General features: G+C 45.7%; 1 protein-coding gene across 3 annotated transcripts in view; it reads right to left on the bottom strand.

The window, feature by feature from the left end:
• The window catches only part of DGCR2 (DiGeorge syndrome critical region gene 2), a 56,899-nt gene extending 33,543 nt beyond the window's left edge, over positions 1–23,356 (bottom strand). For all 3 annotated transcript variants that reach the window (XR_001514769.1, XR_001514768.1, XM_015567300.1), the window contains exons 1-2: positions 22,993–23,356; positions 7,376–7,498 (exon numbers count right to left, since the gene is read on the bottom strand). Coding sequence is in view for 1 of the 3 variants with exons in the window: in XM_015567300.1 (XP_015422786.1) it covers positions 7,376–7,498; positions 22,993–23,131 (262 nt within the window). In the remaining 2 variants the exon portion in view is untranslated. The remainder of the gene's footprint in view (positions 1–7,375; positions 7,499–22,992) is intronic.
• Between the last annotated feature and the right edge of the window lie 200 nt (positions 23,357–23,556).

Genomic DNA, 23,556 nt, shown 5'->3' with positions numbered 1-23,556 from the left:
CTCAGTTCGTTGAGTGCCTCCCTGTGCACCAAGAGGTTGCTGGTTCGATTCCTGGTTGGGGCACATATGGAAGGCAACTGATCAATGTTTCTCTCTCACATTGGTGTTTCTCTCTCTCTCTCTCTCTCTCTCTCTCTCTCTCCTCCTATATCTCTCTCTCTCTCTCTCTCTCTCTCTCTCTCTCTCTCTCTCTTTTTAAAAATATGTTTTACCTGATTTTACAGAGAGGAAGGGAGGGAGAGAGTTAGAAACATCAATGAGAGAGAAACATCGATCAGCTGCCTCCTGCACACCTCCTACTGGGAATGTGCCCGCAACCAAGGTACATGCCCTTGACCGGAATCAAACCTGGGACCTTTCAGTCCGCTGGCCGACGCTCTATCCACTGAGCCAAACCGGTTTCGGCAAGAAGACCATTTTTAATGGCTGCATGGTACTCTGTGAATGAATTTCTTTAATTACGACCATCTCCTATGGTGCAAAATTTAGGTTGTTTGCATCCTTCCAATACTCTTAAGAAGGGTTGCACTGAACGACTTGTACATAAATCTGTTTGTGCCTCATTATTTTCTTCTGAGACCTGAGAAGTCATGAGCCCTACCAGATTTGGCTCTCTCCCCCCCGCTAAGTATTGAGGAGAGTATTTCCAGCTCCTTCTCTGGCATATGATGGGGAGCGGGTATGTCCTTTGATTGCCAATCATTCTAAAATATAAAATGTGCTACCAGTGTCTGAGATAAACTCAACATAAAGCAAAGACCTCAAAGGAAAAGCATCTTCAAGGCTTTGGAGTGATCGCATCATCAACACAACCACCTCATTTGCTGCTGCCCCCGTGGAAGGTGGCCTGAGGCTGCAGCTGCTCTCTTCCAACACCCAGCCCTAGGAGCCACTGGCACCATCTCTCTAGGACTGGATTGTCCCATGCACACACCCTGAGCACCACTGCTCCCAGGAGGAGACGGACAGTTCTGGCACGGGGACAGCGCTACAAAGCCCTCCTCCTCCTTTCTCCAGGCAGGCAGAGGATGGGGAAGAGCCACAGTGCCTCCTGAGGGAGGGTGGACTTAGGATCGGGAGATGAGGTAAGGGAACAGAAGCGCTTCCCAGCAGAGGGCACAGCTTGGGCAAAGGCAGACATGTCTGGGACAAGGCTTCAGGACAAGCTTGGGTGTGGTAGAAGCCACACCTAAATTTCACATCTCCCTTCTATCTGCTCAAACAAGCAAGACCTGTGTTTCCACGTGATGTCTTGGCCTCTTCCCCAGACCAAGAGCAGCATCTGGTCTATGACAGGCCACAATGCTCACAGACAGATGGATGCAGGACAGCGATTTTCAATCCTTTTCATCTCATGCCATACACAAACTAATTATTAAAATTCTGTGGCATAACAAAAAAAATATATAATTTTTTGCCCATCTGACAAAAAAAACCAACAAAATAATTTTGATTCATTCACACTTATGGCTTTTGTTGTATTGATTGCTGTCATTTTTAACTTGACAATCTAAGGGAAAGGAGGCCAGTGCCCCTGACTAAATATTGCATGCTTTAAAATTCTTGCAGCACACCGGTTGAAAATCGCTCATCTAGGACATGGGGGAAGGAAAGAAAGGTAACAGTGTTCTGCTGGGTTACATAGGTGCTGACCATCACCAGGTGGCCTGGATGCTGACTGTGCAGAAGAGAAGCCATCTGCAGCATGGGGGTGAAATAGTTAAGGAAAGCAAGCCTGGTGGTGATGGAAAAGCTATTTTGTGCAGAGCAGGCTTCTCCAAAGTTCAGGAGGCAATTTTGAGCCCTTCTCTTTTCTATCATTTCTCTTCCTACCCAAATGCCCACATCCATCCCTTCACTCATTTATTCAGTGCCCATTACATGCTGCGAAGGAAACCTACCAACACAGACATAGGCCTTTGCCAGCAAGAAGGGGAAGGGCGTGGCTAAGGAGGTGAGGGTGGTGGGGGAAGATCCAGAGCACAAGATCAGCATCCTTACAAACCTATCAGAACCCCTCTGACAATAAAGAATCTGCTTCTGAGACCCAGTGTTTCCCCATTAGGGCCAGCTGGAGGGTGTGCAGCTCTCACAGCTGAGCTGATTTATGTGCAGCTATGCAGACACCCCTCCGTCCCCTCTCTACTTTAGTGTGCCAGGCACTGTCCGAGGCATGGGGAATACTGTAGTGGGCAGTGAACACAACAGAGAATGATCCTGTCCCCACTTAGTGATAAGACATGCCCGCCTGAGCCTTCCTCTCCCATCCAGCAACTGGCCGGGACTGTGACTGTGACGGGGCCCAGGCCCAGTCCTGCAGGCCTGGAAAGAGAAGAGTGCTCCCTGCAACACAAGCTGCCACTTATGCTCAGATGTCCTCACCAGGACTCCAGAGCAGCTCCGCCTACCAAAGACTGAATGGGAACCCACAGAAGGAGATGTGAAGCAAGGAGAAGCCAACATGGTTGACTTGCTATTGAAAAAAAACAAGGAAAAGGGAAATGTTAGACAGATGGGAAAGCAGGCTCAGTAGTGTTATGAGACTTGCTTCAGAGCAGAAGTGGAACACAGAAGAGGTGGGCCCTCCTCCTCCAAGTCCACAAGACTTGAGTCACCCTGTCTCACAACCTGGCCACCTGAAGGCTGTCTCCACCTGACCCGCAGGGCAGCTGCCTCCTCTCCAGGCTTTCAGATCCACTGGGCACCAGGCTTTCTGCTTCCCCAGCACATGCCTCAAGGGAAAGCTGGGCAGCTGCTCGAGAGCCCAAGTCCAACATGGAAACTGAGTCAGGGCAGGTACTGGCGTGCTTGCTTCTCAATAGCATTTGGCCAGAAATGAGTATTATATGTAAACTAGAGGCCCGATGCATGAAATTCATGCAAGAGTAATTCCTCCCCCCCTCCCCTCCCCCCCCACCCCACTGCCAGCACCGGCTTCCCTCTGGCACCCGGGCCTCGCAGCCCTAGCTTCCTCTGGAAGGTCATCTGGTCTAATTAGCATATTATGCTTTTATTATTATGGATAAAATACAAAATATGAGTGATTCTAATTTGTGTTTCTGAAACTTAAACAAATATATTAGGTCCAGATGAGCTTATAACTTCTCTGAATGGAGAGGGCAAAAATGACTGGAGCCTCTTCAGCACACACATCACTTTCCTACTTTACACCAAAACAAGTTTAAATCATGGTAAAAAATCAGACGTTACTCAGTAAGTCAAATAACACTTACTTACCAAAATGGGATTTCTAACATGAGAGAGCCTAAAATGTGTATTCTGCTGTTGTTGGGTGATCCAGGAAGTCCCCAAGGCTCTGTTCACTTTCTTTATTGCTACCTTTTGATAAAGGGAAGATCTTAGGTGTTCTATATTATCTTCTAGAAGTTTTTCTTTAACTTGAAACCAATTTTCCTGTATGTTGTACATTAGGGATCCAATTTCTTTCTTTTCCGACTGTCACAGCACTACATACTGAAGAATCTAACCTTTGCCCAGTGACATGTAATTCCACCTCTGCCATATATCATGTTTCTGGCAGCTCTTCTGTTCTACTGGCCAATTCATGCTACCCTGAGCCAACTGTAAAGTAAGCCTTGACACTGGTAAGGGAAATGCTCACTCCTGACTCTTTTTCAAAGTGCCCTAACAATATCAGGACATTATTCTTCCAAACCTTAGAACTGACTTGCCACATTTCCCAAAACCCTTTGGAGATGCACTGAGTCCACAGATCAGTATAAGAAGAACAGGCAGCTTTAACACATTAAGTCTTCCTAGCCAAGAACATCCTGCCAGAAGTCTTCTTTAATAATTCTTGATAAAGTTGTAATTTTTTCTCCATTAAAAATTTTACACATCTTCTGTTAGTTCCCATTTATATCAAATATGGTTCAGTTAGAAGAATAGAAACCATGCCAGCTATTTCAAACACAAAGGGGTTTAATATAGGGAAGTCGTGCTTTAGAAACAACTGAAAAGGCTGGAGGTTTGTGTCAAGTGGGCCACCTCTGACTATTTCACCACTGCAGCTGCATCCAGAGTCAGGAAGCTGCTGTTGCCATTCACAGGTGAGGAAACTGCAGAAAAGCGCTGCCAGACCACAGCTGCCCTGCAGCCCTGAGACAGTTGGCCAGTGAGGGATGCGGAAGCCACGGCACTCACTCACCTCGGTCTAAGCCACACATCCACGTCAGAGCCAGAGGAAGAAGGATTCTTCTACATCTCTTCCACTTTCCAAATTTCAAGGGAAGGATCTCATGGGCAAATGATACCCAGGAGCCTACTGGCAGGGGGTCTGAGCCTTCCAACCCCAAAAGGCAGGGAATGTACTACCGAATGCCCAGCCTATATCTAGCATACCACCCATTTTCTATCTTACAAAACCACATTGAAATTATGATCTATTGCTACATCTTTCATTTTCTTTGACCCTGTGGCCTTATATCTTATTGTAATTTTAGCAGGCTTTTAGCAGGGCAATGAAATAATCTCACATGGTCACTCCAGAGTCCTGAAGTCCATGTTCAAAAGCAAACTGACTAAGCTCTGGCTGGAGTGGCCCAATGATTAGTCCTTGGTGAGTTTGTGCATGCACACTTGTTGTCATCATGCACTCAATGGTCTGGGCCTAGAACAAGCGTTGTCAAACTCACGTCCAGTCGTGAGTTTGACATGCTTGGCCTAGAACATGCCATCTACTCAGAACTCTGGGCTCTGTAGGATAGACTTTATTTTTCTATCTGGGGAGAAAATACAGGAACCTATGTAACTTCAAGGCAACACTTACACTGAGCGGACTTGTAACCCTTTGTGCCAACCAAGTGACCCAGAAGAGAAATCAGATCTAGTTCCTGCCTTCAGCAAGTCTACTGAGCATTGAGAGATGAAGCTGAACCATACAAGTGCCTATCATTGTTTCCAATATCTACAATAGGGCAGTTATTACACCTAACCTTCAAAGCTAAGCCAAAAGGTGCTTTGAAAACAGCAGTTAAACCATGCTCCCATTTTAAAGCAAGCCAGGAATCATTTGGTTCTTTGTTCAGAAAACTCTCTAGGAGGCTACATATGAAGCCTCAACCTGTAAGTCACACCAGGGGAAGCTCACCAGGCTGACCCAGCATATAGGAAATTCTCAAACACTGGGAAGTTCACACTGTCTGGTCTGTGACCCAAGGAATGACCAGGTGGTCTCCCCGACACAGAACTATACCAGAGGCTCCTAAACCGGCCACCACTATTCAAACTCTTATTTGGAAAGGTAGGCGCCTCAACCACAGACATACTCATCTAATGAAGGAAGAACAGGTCTAAGGGATGATTAAAAAATAAGTCCTGCCCTAGCCAATTTGGCTCAGTGGATAGAGCGTTGTCCTGTGGACTGAAGGGTTCTGGGTTCGATTCCTGTCAAGGGCATGTACCTGGGTTGCAGGCACACCCCCAGTGGGGGTGTGCAGGAGGCAGCTGATCGATGGTTCTCTCTCATCGATGTTTCTAACTCTCTATCTCTCTCCCTTCCTCTCTGAAATCAATAAAAACATATTTTTTTTGAAAAAAAGAAATTATTTTAAAAAATGGGTTCCTTTACAGGGGTCATTTTTTTAAAAATACATATTTTTTTGATTTTTTTACAGAGAGAAGGGAGAGGGATACAGAGTTAGAAACATCGATGAGAGAGAAACATCGATCAGCTGCCTCCTGCACACTCCCCACTGGGGATGTGCCTGCAACCAAGGTACATGCCCTTGACCGGAATCGAACCTGGGACCCTTGAGTCCGCAGGCTGATGCTCTATCCACTGAACCAAACTGGTTAGGGCTACAGGGGTCATTTTTATAGACAAATACATTCCAAACAGACCACCTCTATTTCTTGTTTTGGAACCATCCCTCAATGAACTGTCCCAACCTCAAATGTCAAATGCTAATTGATGTCCCACCTGATCCCCTAGTTGGAGTTTTTTCCAGCACCTGGCCTATAGGAATTACAAGACTCCTTTCATTTACTGAATGCTGAAAAGGACCTCATCCCACTGAGGAAGAAGACAGGTCTCCTGTCCTCAGGGAACTCAGTCTGGAAGGAGAGATCAAGCATGGGCACAAGTGATGAAGAATTACCAGTGGTTCTATGTGCTGCCAGAGAGGGATAGAGCAGGTTATTAGCAGAAGCCAACCTATAGCCATGGAGCCCACAGATGCCTTCATGTTGTGGAATCATCTAGCCAAGCCTTGAAGGATAGGCAGGATCTGTCCACATAGAAACAAACCAAAAGGATCCCAGGAAAAAAGAAAGGCATAAACAAAGCATGTGGCTAGGAAATTCCTTTTTTCTTTTTATAAAAAACATTTTTTAAAAATTTATTTCAGAGAAGAAGGGAGAGGGAGAGATAGAAACATCTATGATGAGAGAGAATCATTGATCGGCTGCCTCCTGCACACCCTACACTGAGGATCGAGCCCACACCCTGGGCATATGACCTGACTGGGAATTGAACCATGACCTTCTGATTCATAGGTTGACGGTCAACCACTGAGCAACGCTGTCCAAGCTAGAACATTCTTAATGGGGTGGGCACAGGAAATAGCCTAGCTGAGTCACAGAAGGGAAAATAATGCTAAATTGAATTGGCAAAAAACAAGCCAGATTGTGAAGAAATTTGAGTGTGAGGCTGAAGAGTTTAGGTCTGAGATTTCTTCCTCTTAGGGCTTTTATCAGAACCACCCAGGTCTTAAACATATTCCATGTGTATGTGTGTGTGTGTCTCTCACATACTCATGCAGGAGTACACTCAAGACACTACACTGTCCATCCTAACCGAGTTGAGAACCCGGGGTGTGGTGAACACCATTACTCATGGGCTGTTGCATTCTTTGAGGGTACTGGAACAGAAACCAGGTAGGAAAACAACAAGTTAGACTCTCTGGCATTCTGTCTTTGTGAGCACACATATCATCAGGAGAAAGATTACTAGTGACTGAGTGAGCAGGGTAGATAGGCAGAGCCAAGGCCAGTAAAAGTGACCCTTGTCAGGATTCTAGCCAAGTTTCACAGACACCTACTTCCAAAACCAGGCAAGAGGAAAGGGAAGAAGCTACTATACTTCAGGTGCTGCTCTCAGGGCCACCAGCACCTCCCCAAATGTGGTATCATGGGCACCTCTCTTGCCTCACAATGCTCACCCTGCCATCTTAAAACTTCTGAGATCTACCTGTGTTAGGCATCTATTAAAAAAAAAAAAAAGACAGAGAAAGAAAGAGGACAGGAGGAGCTTAAAATAACCTTCCAGCACATGGATATAGCATTGGATACCAGTTGACAGCATCTCCCCTGATGGGAAGCATGGGCCACGTGCATCTGCCTGCTCAACACTCACCTGGACAGTTGGCTTCGTCGCTCTCATCCTCACAAGTCACCCAGCCGTCACACTGCAAGAGGAGAGGGATGCACTGGATGGTACCACTGCGACAGGCAAACTGCCCAGGGTTGCACCGCAGCTCTGTGAAACCAAAGGGCAAGAGGCCATTGAGGAAGTGGCAGTAGCAGCGGAGACCAGGAGTGGCCAGGCCTGCAACCACCTGGCCCTGCCACCACCCTGTCCCCATGCGCATGGGCCAGACAGCCTGCCTACAGCCCCACTCCTTGGAGGCTTGCATGTACGCCCCAAGGAAGAGCCAAGAGCTGTGCCCAAAATGCCACAAATACCCAGAGCATCATATCCCCCCAAGATGCTGACCTTTATGTGCGACCATTCAAACATACACTGTGGCATTTCTGTTCAGCATCAGGCTATACAGTGCACTGCAGAGGGGACAGAAACAAGAGGGTACACCTCTCACCTCCTGAGGGATTCTGGGTCAATAGAGAAGACACACATACACTAGATACACATATATGGATAAACACACACACACATGGTTTTCCGACAAAGCACAAATGGAGGTCACCACCACAGAAGCACTCGAACATGCTGAAACAACATGAAGGAGAAACTGCCTCCACCTGGGGGGCTCAGGAATGCTTCTTAAAGAAGGTGGGATGTAAACAGGGTTCCCAAGGCAGGTAATGGTTTCAGAGGTACATATAACATAATAGGAAGGGACGAGCGATCCAGAAAAAGCAGGGCTTAAGGAAATATTACAAGGCAGGAGAACATGCCAATTAGACTGTGTGAGCTGACAAATGCAGAATCACTGGCGATAAGATTGGAAATGTAAGAAGAATCTGACTGTGGTGGCTTTCAGGGTAAGATAATGCTGACCTTTATTTGGTATGTGTAGGGGACCAACAAGTAATATGGTAAGATCCGTGTTTTAAGCAGGTATCACTAGCAATGATTTCTGGAAGCAATTAAAATAGAAGGCCAGACAAAAATATTAAATAACTCAGCCAAGTAAGGTCTTGAACTGAGGAAGGGGTTGGCAAATTTACAGCTCATGGGCCAACTCCTGTCCTTCCCACCGTTTTTGTTTTTTTTTAAATAAAGTTTTCTTGGAATTGTGAGCTGTGGGACAACTTCAAGCACCCTTAACATACTTGTATTTGGAGGGGGGGATGAGACAAAATATTTGAAGAAACAATGGCAGAACAACTTCCCAATTTGATGGAAACTATAAACCTGCAGGTCCACAAGCTCAATGAACCCCAAACACAAGACATACAAAGAAAATTACTCCAAGACACATCATAATCAAAGTGCTTAAAACCAGCAATAGAGAAAATTTTAAAAGCAGCCAGAGGAGAAAAGACATCACACAGAAAAACAGATAAAGACAACAGGTTTCTCATTATAAACAATACAAGCTGGAAGACAGTGGAGAAACATTTTTAAATTCTGAAAAAAAGAAATAGCTGTCGTCCCGGCCGGTTTGGTTCAGTGGATAGAACGTCGGCCTGTGGACTGAAGGGTCCCGAGTTCGATTCCAGTCAAGAGCACATGCCTGGGTTGCGGGCTCAATCCCCAGTGTGAAGCGTGCAGAAGGCGGCCAACCCATGATTCTCTCTCATCATTGATGTCTCTCTCTCCCTCTCCTTTCCTCTCTGAAATTAATAAACATATATTAAAAAAAGAAAAAGAAAAAAAAAGAAATAGCTGTCAACCTAGAATTATTTAAAGCAAAAACATGTATACTAAATTGTAGGGTTTATAACACGTAGCAGTAAAACTGTGACAATAGCACAATAGCTGGAAAGAAGAAGGGAAGCATACTGTTTTAATGCTTTTATATGCCACAGGTAAAGTGGTCTGTCATGTGAAGGTAAACTATCATAAGTTAAAGAAAAATATCACTAAACTAACAAGAGTTATAGCAAGTAAGTCAATGAAGACAACAAAATGGAATAAAAAGTCAATTGAAAAGAAGGCAGAAAAAGAAATTAACAATAGATGGTACAAAAAGTAAAACAAATAATCAATTTTGCCTAATCAGTAAACATATGGGATGATCTAAACACCCAATAAAAAACAAAATTTGGCACATAGGTAAAAAAAACAAGACCTCACTATGTATTGCCTAAAAAAACCTCTTTATATAAGGACACAAATTGGTGAAAATAGAAGAATGGAAAACATGCTAACACTGATCAAAAGAAAGCTGGAGTGGCTATATTCATGCCACACAAAGTAGACTCCAAAGCACTTAATACTACCAGAAATAAAGGTGATTTAATAATGATAAAGAACATAATAATCCTAAATGTTTATGAATCTATTGCAGAGCTTTAAAATACGGATGAAAAATTGCTATAGCTGCTAATAGACAAACTCACAATTACAGTCAGAGATTTCACTCTCCTCCAAATAACGTGAACAACACTATCAACCAACTGGTCTGAACCAACACTTATAGAACTCTCCACCCAAAAACAGTAGAATACACAACTATTTTCATATTCATACATATATAACACTGACCATATAGAGAATGTTATGGCCATAAAACAAATCTCAAATTTATGACTGAAATCATATGGAGTATGTTGTTTGACCACAATTTAATTAAAAAATTAAAAATCGCCAAAACCGGTTTGGCTCAGTGGATAGAGCGTCGGCCTGCGGACTGAAAGGTCCCAGGTTTGATTCCGGTCAAGGGCATGTACCTGGGTTGCGGGCATTTCCCCAGTGGGGGATGTGCAGGAGGCAGCTGATCGATGTTTCTCTCTCATCGTTGTTTCTGGCTCTCTATCTCTCTCCCTTCCTCTCTGTAAAAAATCAATAAAATATATTAAAAAAAAAAAAAAAAAAAATCAACAACAGCCAGGCTAGTGTGGCTCTGTGGTTGAGCACTGGCCCATGAACCAGGAAGTTATGGTTTGATTCCTGGTCAGGACACGGACACAAACCTGGGTTGCAGGCTTGATCCCCAGTAGTGGGCATGCAGGAGGTGATGTTTCCCTCTCACTGGTGTTTCTCTCTCTCTATTCCTTCTACCTTCCTCTTTCTAAAATCAATAAAAAATATATTCTTAAAAAAATCAACAGCAGAAAGATACCTGGAAAATCTCCCCAACTATATGGCAACAACTCACACACTTCTAAAGAGCCTACGGATCAAAGAAAAAATATGGATCAAATAAACATATTAAAAAAATTCCTTGTAAGTCACAAACGACTAAAGCTCACTCAAAAAAGGAATCAATAACCTGAGTAACCATGTGCTATAAAAGAAACTGAATTTTCAGTTTAAGAACTTCATACAAAGAAAACTCCAGGCCTAAATGGCTTCACTGGAAAGTTCTACTAAATATTTAAGGTAGAAATAACACCAATTCCATACAAACTCTTCCATAAATTTAAATATTTAAAATTACCATAACAATAGCATCAAGACCAAGAAACACTTAAGTATAAATGTAATGACAAGTTGTGCAAGTTCTATACACTGAGAATTACAGACTATTGCTAAGAGAAATTTTTAAAAAATCTAAACGTGTGGGGATACATGAAGTTCTATGGATCAGTAAGCTCAATACTGTTAAGATACCAATTCTACCCAAATTCATTACAGATTCAATGCAATCCCAATCAATATTCTAGCAGGCCTTTTTGTAGAAACTGACAAACTGATTCTAAAACTCATACAGAAATGCAAAAGACTTAGCATACTCAAAACAATTTTGAAAGGTAAGAACAAAGCTGAAGGATTCACACCACCTGATCTTGAGCACTTACTAAGTTACAGTAATCAAGACGGCATTAGAAAACAAAACAACAACAAAAACAGCGTGGCATAAGCATCAAGACATACATTAGGACCAACGGAACCAGAACAGTGTGTCCAAAAATAGGCCCACACATATGTGAGCAACTGATTTATGAGGAAAGTGCAAAGGCAATTTCCTGGAGAAAGAATCATCCTTTCAACAAATGGTACTGGGACAACTGGATATCAAATTTTTAAATTGATTTTTAGAGAGGAAACCCTAAAACTATAAAATATCTAGAAAACATAGGAGAAAATCTTTGTGGCCTTGGCCAAGATTTCTTAGATACATATACCAGAAGTTCAATCCCTAAAAGAAAAAGTTGATAAATTGGACTTCATTAAAACTGAGAACTTTTTTGCCCTGGCCGGTGTGGCTTTGTTAGGTCGTTCAGTGCATCGAAAAGTTGCCAGTTGGATTCTCTGTCAAGTCACAGGCCAGGGTTGTGGGCTCAATCCCCCGTGTGGGGTGTGCAGGAGGCAGCAATTCAGTGAATCCTTTTTATCACTGATGTTTCTCTCTGCCCCCTACTCTCCCTTCCTCTCTGAAATCAATAAAAAAAAATTTTTTAAAGGGAGGAAATTGACACATGCCACAAAATGGATGAACCTAAAGGACATTATGCTAGGTAAAATAAACTAGACAGAGAAGGGCAAATGCTTCCACTTATAGGAGTTCCTTAGAGTAGTCAAATTCATAGAGATAGAAAGTAGAACATAGATTACCAGGCGCTGGGGGAGAGGTGATGGGGAGTTCCCTTTAAGGGGTACAGTTTCAGTTTGGGAAAATGAAGAAGTTCTGGAAATAAACACTGGGTGATAGTTGCACAACACTGTCACTGCATTTAATGCCACTTAAATGTACAGTAAACAATGGTTAAAGCGGTAAGTTTTGTTATGTGTATTTTACCACAATTTTTTTTTAAATCCTATTTTTTAAAAAAGTAGAGAAGAAATCCCAAGCACACATTAGCCGTCAATACATGTCAAGTAGCCCTTGGAAATGCCACTGTGCATTTGTGAGAGAACAAGAGACGCAGATGACACCTTGGTATTACTATGAAAATAGTTTTGACCTCCTGATCCCCTTCCCCTAGACCCCTGGCCACAATGAAAGAACTACTGCTTTAAACTAAAGGACTCATGCCTGTAGAAATTTACAAGTCTCTGCAATAAAATCTTAGTCTACATTCCATTTATTCTTTGTCAGCAAGCCTTGGCCTCACTTTCAATTATGTAAACTGAGCTGTCTCAAATTACTGTGTGAAATTTAATATGCTGCCTAAATTGTTTGGCATTGATTTTGCAACATTTGCCCACAAAGAAATAGAGGAAGACATAGTACAGCAGAAGCACACGCATCCAGTCACGTTGCTCAGGAAATAAAAAAAATTCCTGCCAACAAATGCAGGAGAGAATTCTACCCCATCTCTTCCCACTACCCACAACCCACTCCATGGCCTCCACCAGTGGACGGAGATCTTAAGGCAGCCCCTGCACCATGCTGGAGCGCCCACCCAGGACCAGGAGGCCCCAGCTTCCCCGTGGGCAGTATAGCCTCCATCAGATTGCTGCAACATTCTTCCTTGGAAAGCGCTAACAGCTGCTTCCCAGCAGGGCAGGATGTTCCCACGGGTTCTCCTTCTGCCCACTATACAAGGCAGTACTGGGACAGAGATATTTATCCAGCACAACACTTAGACCAGAAGGGAGAGGATCTGAAAATAAGGGCAGGCTAGGCCCACTGTTCAAATGCATGACAATTCTAGGGGAACAGTTCTCATGGGAACAGCAGCATAGAACCTGGGCCAGCTGTCTCTTCTCTGGACACCTTCAAGAGGGAACAGAGATCACTGATGATAACACAGACCACTAAAAATACACAACAGAGGGCCATCCCTGCTAAACAGGCCTTCTCAAGAAGAGTCACCTGTGTCCTGAGGTAAGACGGTGAGAATAAGGGGCTTGAATTCAAGTAGGATGGGCAGCACCTGAACCACCAACAAACATAACAAGGCCAAGGGCTCGGCCTGGACAAGTGCCACTGAGCAGGAAAGGAGCACTCTGCAGGGCTAGAGCCCAGCAGGATTTAAAACCAAAAGGTACCACAGGACCAGATGGCTTCACGGATGGGCTATGGCTCCGGGAGTGGATGCCGCTGGCAGTGAAGGAGAGCTTTGCCAGAACACCAGCAGTAGGACAGAGAATGGACTTGGGAGGGCAGAACTAAGTGAGGGAAAGCATTACCAGGCATTTGAAACAATTCATAGGAGATCATTCTAGAAAAAAACTGTGATTATGTCACAAACTCCCCACCTTCTCTAAGTGTTCTAAATGCCATTTGTCCCTTCATGAGGTGAAGAACCACCTCCAGACTTCCCCCAACGCCCCCTTCACTCAGGTTCTTGGGATTCCCTGGCTCAGCAACCTTTCAGTGCACAGAACGATACTCCAACCAACTGAGCCACCTTGCCAGAATGATGAAAAATTTTCATAAGAGATCTCTCTCAGAACCACACCCAGAGACAAAACAAAAGAAGACTGAGGAAAATTTTCAGTTTTATTAAAGAAAAGATAAAGAGAAAATATTATGAATAAAGTTTTTACAGCCCCCCCAAAAAAGAAAAATGAGGCAACTTACAAGATCTCCAAACACTGTCAAATGAAAACATCAAAAAACTGTATAAAAAGTATTAATTCCATTTATGTAAAATACTGTGTATGAATGTTTTCCCAACTGTCCTGGGCTTTCACTGTGGGTCGCCATACCGGTCTGCATCCTCCACACCAACAGGGTAGAGGGGAATCTGAAGACTGTCTCTCCTCCCACAGGTGGCCAACAAACCACTAAGGGCTAAGCAAAAGCCCACCTGGGCCACAAGCAAGCCTCATTCCTTTCAGGTACTTCTAATCCTCTTCAGGCTTCTAAGACCACAAAGCTTTGTAGCTACTCTGACCCAGGGACTCTAGAGGTAGCCAGTGGCACTCAATAGGACTGTAACAGGAGGCCTGAAGTCAGTCTGTGTGTAGGTCCCGGAAGCTCACATCTCCTCTGGCCCTCTGGGATGCCTTCCCCGCTGTGGTGGTACCTAACCCTTGTTCAACACCCTGGGAAGCCCCGAGCTATTTCCTTCACAGAAATGAACTCCAAAGAAAAGTCCCCTAGGGACAAGACTTTTGAGACAAAGGGGAGTGCAGGGTGGACCTGGAGGCCATGCTGGTCCAGCAAACCCCACAGGGCTCTGCTCTCGCTCTGTCCTGTCTAACATGGAGCAGTCAACAGCTGACACCAGACAGACAAGAAGCTGATCAAACTGATGGTTGGCTGCCAGGGATCCAGAAGTCAGCCTACAGAGAGGGATCGGAAGGGATAAGAGACACTGACTAAGGATAACAACTAGCCCAGGTTCACTAAACCAATCCAGGTTCACTGAAGCGACAGCCATACCAGGCAAGAGGAGAGGATGAAGGCCAAGAGGTGAGTGTGTGCAGTCCCTGCATCATCACCTCTCAAGAAAGGCTTATACTGTGCAATGGCCTATGGAAGGGCAGGTCACTTCCTCCTGCAGGGGCGGTCCAGTTTAAAGCCTCAGTGCCAGGCAAGTCCATCAGAGAGGCCTCCAGGCCCTGAGGCTCCAAACTGCAGGAGCCCTCAGTCCCTCTAAACCCCAGTCTGGGAGGCTGGTGAACTTCAGGTGAGGATCCATATTTGTGAGAAGCACTCACCTGCCCTCACCTCTTAGTTGAGCCAGTATCTGCAGAAGCGAGCTTCCCCCAGTGTGAGGCCAAGGCCAGCTGGCTCTGCAACAACCCCCTGCCCCCTCACAAGTCTTCCATAGGCAAGCAGCCACAAGGTCCCTGTCCTCACCCCCACCCCCCACCTAGGGACAGCTGCAAAGCCTGCTGGCTAAGGGAGCTGTTGCTCTTTATGTCAAAATATAAATAGCCATTTGTGCATTTATTCAATAACTGATTTCTGAGTGCCCACTCTGTGCCAGACCAGACTCAGGAGGCAGAGCATGAACGTGACAAAGAGCAAAACATGTCAATGTGAACAATCCTAGCCCTGTCCAAAGTGCTGCGGCTGTTTGGTGGGCTTTCAAAAACTATACCCCCACCCCCTGACCATCAAAAATGGCTCCTCATTCAGCTGTATGTATCAGACACTGCTGAAAGCCACTGTGCTCTGCTGCCTGGTGGGGGGAGGAAGGGAGGACATGAACCAGGCCCTCTCCTGATAATATTCCTGTGTGTGTGTGTGTGTGTGTGTGTGTGTGTGTGTGTGTAGTCCTGCTTACAGTTTAAGGTGATGTCCCTACACTCCCTGATGTCCATTCATGGATAACACTTACTGTTGGCCTTTATGAAGCATTTGCTTTATATCCGACATTTCTTAGGACTTTACACTTAACCCTTTTAATTCTCACAACATCTTTATGAAGTTCTGCTGTTATGTCCATGGCACAGATAAGGAAACTGAGGCACAGAGAAGTCACAAAGTGGGTAGCAGAGCAAGATCTGACACCAAGCAGTGCGGCTGTAAGGTCCAAGTTCCTTTTTGTTGTTGTTGTTGAATCATTGATCAACTGCCTCCTGCACACCTTACACTGGGGATAGAGCCTGCATCCTAGGCATGTGCCCTTACCAGGAATTGAACCATGACCTTCTGGTTCATAGGTGGATGCTCAACCACTGAGCCACACCAGCCAGGCTCTGGTGTAACTTTATTTTATTTTACTTTTGTAATATATTTTATTGATTTTTTACAGAGAGGAAGGGAGAGGGATGGAAAGCCAGGAACATCGATGAGAGAGGAACATCGATCAGCCGCCTCCTGCACACCCCCCACTGGGGATGTGCCTGTAACCAAGGTACATGCCCTCAACCGGAATCTAACCCGGGACCGCTCAGTCCGCAGGCCGACGCTCTATCCACTGAAGCAAACCGGCCACGGCTCTGGTGTTACTTTAAATGAGCGGTCTGGCCAAAACCGGTTTGGGTCAGTGGATAGAGCATCAGCCTGCGGACTGAAGGGTCCCAGGTTCGATTCCAGTCAAGGGCATGTACCTGGGTTGCGGGCACGTCCCCAGTAGATGTGCAGGAGGCAGCTGATCGATGTTTCTCTCTCATCGATGTTTCTAACTTTAAAATATATTTAAAAAATAAATAAATAAACAATAAATGAGCTGTCTGTAGAGGAGCAGCTGCAGTTAGATCAAAGGGAGTCCAGTGTTGTGGTTTGAGAACTTGGACCTTATGCCCTTGCCACTGTTGCTCAAGAGTTATGCCAATGGCCCACACACCAAAGGGTTGTGTATTTGATTCCTAGTCAAGGGCATGTACCTGGGTTGCAGGTTTGCTCCCCGTCCCCAGTCAGGGCATGTACGTGATGCAACCAGTCAACCTCTCTCTCTCACACTGATGCTTCTCTTTCTCCTCCTCCCTCCCTTCCTCTCCAAAATCAATAAACAGTCCTTGCTGGCTTGGCTCAGTGGATAGAGCGACGGCCTTTGGACTGAAGGATCCCAGGTTCAATTGAGGTCAAGGGCACATGCCGGGTTACAGGCTCAATCTCTAGTAGGGGGAGTGCAGAAGGCAGCTAACTGGTCAATGATTCTCTCTCATCATTGATGTTTCTCTCTCCTTTCCTCTCTGAAATCAATAAAAATATATTTAAAAAACAAGTAAGTAAAATAAAATCAATAAACCTATCTTTGGTAAGGATTAAAAATAATAAAGTAATGCCAGACCTGGGCTTTCCTGTAGGGTGCGGCTATAGGGTTAAGCCCCGGACTGACCTGTTGACAAAGCCATAAACAAGTCCCAGCTTAGAGGGCACAGTCCTCTTAACATAATTAGGCTTGACCTTATGACGCTCCCTAGATCCTTCCTAGGTAGCTAATGGGCTGTGTGAGGGCAAGTCCTGCCAAAACAAGTGAAACTCACAAGATCATTGTAACTATGGTGACCACTACCTTGTTTACCTCTGGCTATAAAATAAAGGCTCAGCTTGCCTCTGGATCTCTCTCTGTGGCCTCAGCCAGGCACAGGAAGATCCACCTGAACCAGTGATGGAGAACCTTTTAAGCTCGGCGTGTCAGCATTTTGAAAGACCCTAACTTAACTCTGGTGCCGTGTCACATATAGAAATTTTTTGATATTTGCAACCATAGTAAAAGATTTATATTTTTGATATTTATTTTATATATTTAAATGCCATTTAACGAAGAAAAATCAACCAAAAAAATGAGTATCATAGGTTTGCCATCACTGACCTAGACCCAGCTTATTCTCTTTGTCATTTCTTCATCCTTCACCGCCCTCACTCAGGCTTTCGAACCCTTGGCTGAGCTGGCTCGGCACTTTCCTTCCTCCCAGGTGATGGCCCATAAGCCCCAGGTCCCCAGCCAGCTGCACTCTGCCCACATACCATTCACCCTCCCCTGGACTTGCCCTGGCCAGACTGTGGCCCATATTGGAGTGGCAGGACTGTCTTTTACTAAACATCCTGAGTCAATTGGTAAATCACACAGAAACAAATTTGTTACATAAAAACCACACTGTGATCCCACCCTTTCCTCTGGCAAAATGTTGGCCCAAAATTGGGCTCTTGGGACTACTGACCTGCTCAGCATACAGGAAGGAGAAAGGACTACTGCCAACTCTTCAGCAACCCAAACACAAAAGCACATGTGACAAGGGAACAATCTAGCAGCACACCAAGGAAAAGACATTTAATCAGTCTGTTGCTATCTACTAGGTTCTAAATGTTGTCACTGACACATTCCACTTAGTGCCAAGAATCGACTATGCTTTTCCCTATGCCAAGGAGAGGAAGAGGAACAAAGGTAAGATATCATGGGTACAGGGAGGGCCCACAACTAGGCCACCTCCCATGATGTATGCGTTAAGTGCTGTGGAACTGCCAGAGGAGGACAGGGGGAAGACAGTGCCAAGGAGCTAGGTCTGGGAAGCAGGACCAGAGGGCTGCAGGTAAGAGCAATCTGGACAGGAAGAGGAATGGGGAAAAAAACAGCCTAACAAGAGCGAGAATGTACATACCCATAGGCCAAAGTGTGCAACAAAAGCACATTATTCATTCCTAAGACTAGAACCACTAACTGAAATATTAACCTTGCTAGCTGCCACCTGGGCAAACCGGAGCTTTAACCACAGCACATCCTGTGCCCGCAACACCATCTGTGGCGACACAGTGCCTGGCACACAGCAGGTGGCAGTGAGGGCTTGTTACAGAGTGAATGCAAGCAATGGGATGGGAAGCATCACCTTTCATCTTTCAGGGAAGCTAAGTACCAGGCGCCTCCTCCTGCTCTCTGAAGTGATCAAAGTGTTCAGGGGAAAGGGCCATGCCATACGCAACTTACTGTCAAATGGTTCAGAAAAAAAAATTGTTAAAAATAATTTCCTCGCCCTAACCTGTTCGGCTCAGTGGATAGAGCATCGGCCTGCGGACTGAAAGGTCCCAGGTTCGATTCCGGTCAAGGGCATGTACCTGGGTTGCGGACACATTCCCAGAAGGGGATGTGCAGGAGGCAGCTGATCGATGTTTCTCTCTCATCGATGTTTCTAACTTTCTATCTCTCTCCCTTCCTCTCTGTAAAAATCAATAAAATATATATATAAAAAAATAATTATGTCCATGCATACATTTCTATGCATGAGTATAAAAACACAGGGAAGATACAGCAAATAAAATAAAATGCTAACAAAAGGTACATCTAGTACAGGATATGCAAGTGTTCTTGCACTAACTGTATTCTTGCAATTTTTCTTAAGTTTGAAATTTTTTTTTAGGAATATATTTCTTTATGTATTTTTATTGATTTCAGAGAGGAAGGGAGAGGGTAAAAGAGAGACAGAAACATCAATGATGAGAGAGAATCACCGATCGGCTGCCCCCCACATGCCAACCACCAACTGAGAACTCCTAGTTTATATAAACATTTCCTACCAAATGTTTACTTTAAAAGCAACAGCAAAACAATTCATTAGCTAGTGAGGTTGGAAAAGTATTATCTAAAAAGAATGAAATTATAAAATCCAAAGCCCAGTGTGTTAGTAGGGCAAGTTCTATAGTGTTACAAGGTGGGAGGCCAGTGATGGCAAACCTTTTGAGCTCGGCGTGTCAGCATTTCGAAAAACACTAACTTAACTCTGGTGCCGTGTCACATATAGAAATTTTTTGATATCTGCAACCATAGTAAAACAAAGACTTATATTTTTGATATTTATTTTATGTATTTAAATGCCATTTAACCAAGAAAAATCAACCAAAAAAATGAGTTCGTGTGTCACCTCTGACACGCGTGTCATAGGTTCGCCATCACAGTGGTAGGCTGTGGAGGAAAGAACTCCAAACTCAGAAGGCACCTGGCCAGCCTAAGTGCAGGCTCAACTTCCCTGCTACTTCTATAAGCTTCAGCCAGTTCTGCTTATAAAACATCCACACGCTTCCTATATGCTGCTCCAGTGCTGTGGCCACTTCTTGGCTCACTGAGGCTTTATCAGTTCAGCATACCCAGCAGGTCCCTCATGGCCATGGGGAAAGAACCCTGACCTAGGAGCCAGGTCCTAGTGGTCTGAATCCCAGCTACGCTGCCCTCCAGCTATGTGACTATATACAAGTCACTTGCCTCTCCCAGCCAGCTTTCTTCATCCCAAGGAACACAGCTCCAGTCCTGCTACATCACCTATAGGCCGGGAACTCAGCCAAGACCATGCTCACTCAGGAAAGGTTAAATGTTTTCTCAGCTAAGTATGGTGGAGTCACCTGGACGGAGCTATGGTTAAACCCATGGCATGATTTTCTTTCATAATTAATGCTTAGAAAAAAACAGTATTAGAAATCAGCAATTGATGTTGCATTCCCTGTATAGATAAAGGGTCAGGGAAATGATACTTCAGTCAATGGCCCTAAATGCCCCTGTATGTTTGTCACCCCTCAGCAGAGATCCCCAACCTTTCTAACATCTCGGGGAGACAATGCACATCTTCATTGGTCATTATGGTTAACCACAGAAGGAATTTGGGGGGAGGGCTGGTTCTATCCCTCAAACCAGGGTATTCAGATGGAAAAGGCTTCAGAATCCTGGTGAGCCACTGGATCCATCAGAAGAAAAGCGGCCTAGGTCTCCACAGCAGGGGTTAAAGATAGGACATACATAAGCCCCTGGGAAAGGTGCACAATGGAACTAGGCCAGACTTCTAGGACTGAATCTCATCTCAGCCACTTAGCTTGATGAGCTCTCTGTATTCCAATTTCCCTATCTGTAAATGCAGCTAATAACAGTGTCTACCTCACAGGGACCACCTGAGAGTTAACTTAACACATGTTCTTACTACAAAAGCTCCTGGCATGTAACACATCCTCGATCAAGCCACATCAGACATGCATTTAAAATAAACTTTGGCGAAAGATCAAGTTCAGCACTCTTGTGTTGCCCATTGCCCCACTCTGTGAAAGGCCTCATGCCCTGGCCTGCATCAGAGAGGAGCCAAAAATGGCTTGGTCCCCGTCCTCAAGGGTTCCACCTGGTAGAAATCAGAAGACACCCTCCTGCCTACTTGCCTGCCTCCCTCCCATCTGGGAAACAGGTTCTGACAAGTGCCCTCCTCACACCTGAGTATGGATCTAAGTCAGGATTCCAATAGAAGGAATGCAGGCTACGACCAAAGAAGCACCCCCTCGAAAATACCAGCCAGCAAACCTCTGCTGGGAAGGAGACACAGCACACAAGAACATCTGACCCAGAATGAGACTTGCCTTTGCTGCCCAAACAACGTCAGGGAGCCAGTTGGAGTCCCCCAACTGTAAGGCAAGTCAAGATACCACTGGGGCCGCTGCAAAGTTCTAATATGGAGTGTCATGGAGTGAAAAAGGTAACTGCTCCCTCTGCCACAGGTGCCTCCCTGCCCCAACTCAGACCAAAATGTGGTGTCTTCTGTAAAGCCCGCCCCTGCTTCACAAGTACAAAAGGTTGGCCATCTCTGACACCGGCCTAGGCCAACACACTTAGTGGACCGATTTACACCTTGACTCTTTCCACACCTAAAGGGCACTCCCAGAGGAAGGCGTTTATTCTCTCCATTTGAGCATCCCTAGGAGATGGGCAGGTATCAAGCACTCAGACACTTGTTGAATTACTGCTGGCCAGTTGGCAGGATATGAGAACAGACAGAAAAGGAGTTGGGGACATTGGTCACCTCTATCATCCAGGTAGAAGATGCTGGACGTGGAACCAGAGGCACCCCAAGGAAGATAGCATGCATGGTACACATGGCTTCTTAGTCCAGTGACCTAATGTGCAAAACTGGGACCCACAAGCCAGAACAGGATGATGTCTCATCTTTCTACAGGTGTAGACTTGTGTTTTTGTTGTTGTTTTAATATATATTTTTACTGGTTTCAGAGAGAAAGAGAGAGTGAGAAAGAAAGAAACATCAATGATAAGAATCATTGATTGGCTGCCTCCTGCACACCCCCTACTAGGGATCGAGCCCACAACCAGGGAATGTGCCCTTGACCGGAATCGAACCTGGAACCTTTCAGTCCACAGGCCGATACTCTATCCACTGAGCCAAACCAGCTAGGGCTACACTTGCTTTCTAAAGCACCTAATCATAACACACAATCCATTGGCTCTGCTCCCCAAGAGCCCATACAGTACCCTCCTAGATAGGTGGCCCCTTTCCTGGCTTCCTTTCCTACCAAGGCTATGCCAGAACCAGTCATCCTGCTGCCCATAGAACAGCAAAAGCAGTGAGCAACCAGCTCTACTCAGGGAGCCCAGAGAAGTATCACTAGAGAGACTCCAGGCTGAGCGTGGGCCTAGGGTCTTGGCCACTAGATAGTCAAGAGGTTCAGTGTCTAGGGTGGGAGCCTGGCTAGGGCAGGGTGGAGGATCAGCCGCATACCACTGTGCTTCCCAGCCTGCCTTTACCCACTGAGGCCTGACAGTGCTCACAGAAGACAGCCCTGAGCACTTCCACCTTCACCGACCCCCGCTTCCTGCTCCTGGCTACCTGGCCCCAGTTGGCGTGTGTGCGGGAGGCAACCAATCGATGTGTCTTTCTCACATTGATGTTTCTGTTTTTCTCTCTCAAATTAATGGGAAAAATAGCCTCGGGTGAGGATTAACAACAACAAAAAGTTAAAAATCATACTTTTTGCCCCAGCTGGGTGGCTCAGTTGGTTGGAACGTCCTCCCATACACCAAAAGGTTGCAGGTTTGATTCCTGGTCACAGCACATACCTAGATTGCAGGTTCAATCCCCAGTAGGGGTGAGGATGGGAGGCAACCGATCAAAGTTTCTCTCTCTCTCAAGTCAATAAAAACATATCCTCGGGTGAGGGTTAAAAATTAAAACACACACACAATTTTACAGTTAAAGGAAATCATACTTTTCAACTGCACTGCTATAAAAAATGAATGCCTGTACTGTATACGTTACATTCTCTTCTATCTAAAAGTTCGATTTCCTGCAGACTTGAGAAGAAATTAAACATTTTCACGGACTCCTAAAAGCACTGTGGGCCCCCAGCATTGCCTCTCCTCTTCCTATTAGATAAACCAGCCCTGAGTTTGGGGATTTTAATTTCTTGCTGCAGTTCTGATGGGGACACCAGAAACAGAGATTAAAAAATCCTCTGGGACCTTCTAGCTGCCATGAATGATTCTGAACCCGCACCATAGGCTTTTTATAGAAACACAAGCTCCAAGGGGAGTTCTAAAGGCACTTAACCATCACACACAAGGAGCAGTCCTGAGTACCTGCCACTGTCCGGGCTCCCTGGACTGCGACACACCTGCGGGGCGGCGCGTCCGTCTGGGCCCCAGGACAGACCCACGCGATGCTAGGCGGCCTCCTAGCACCTCCTCGGGTCCAGTCTCTGGGCTGGGTCCTTCTCATTGTCACCGAGTGACCATGAGCGACACGGCTACTGCTCTCTAGCCGCGGGGTTTCCAGGACTGAGACGCTGGCATCAACCCACTGCTGGGAGGAAGCAATGAGAACCAGGTGCCTCCACGAGCTGCCCTCTCGACCTAACCCTAGCCTAGCTCCAGCCGCTGGACCAGAAACGAGGGCGCAGCTCCTCGGCGAAAGAACTCCATCTCTCGCTTCCAGCGACCTCAAAGCAGGTAGTGGCTCCACGGACGTGGACCCAAAGGCCACCGCCCTGAGAACAAAGTTTCTTGATGTAAGAGGCGCTCGAGCCCACCAGGTAAACTCACGGCATGGTCCCGGGGGTGCACGGTCCCGGGAAGGAGGACGCGGCTGACCGCGGGTAGGCCTCGGAGGCGTCCTCCCGGGACACGGCCCCACCGAGGGAGGTC

This window comes from Myotis davidii, unplaced genomic scaffold, assembly GCF_000327345.1.
Source record: "Myotis davidii unplaced genomic scaffold, ASM32734v1 scaffold223, whole genome shotgun sequence".
Taxonomy (NCBI): Eukaryota; Metazoa; Chordata; class Mammalia; order Chiroptera; family Vespertilionidae; genus Myotis; species Myotis davidii.
This window is presented reverse-complemented; position numbering and strand designations above follow the sequence as displayed.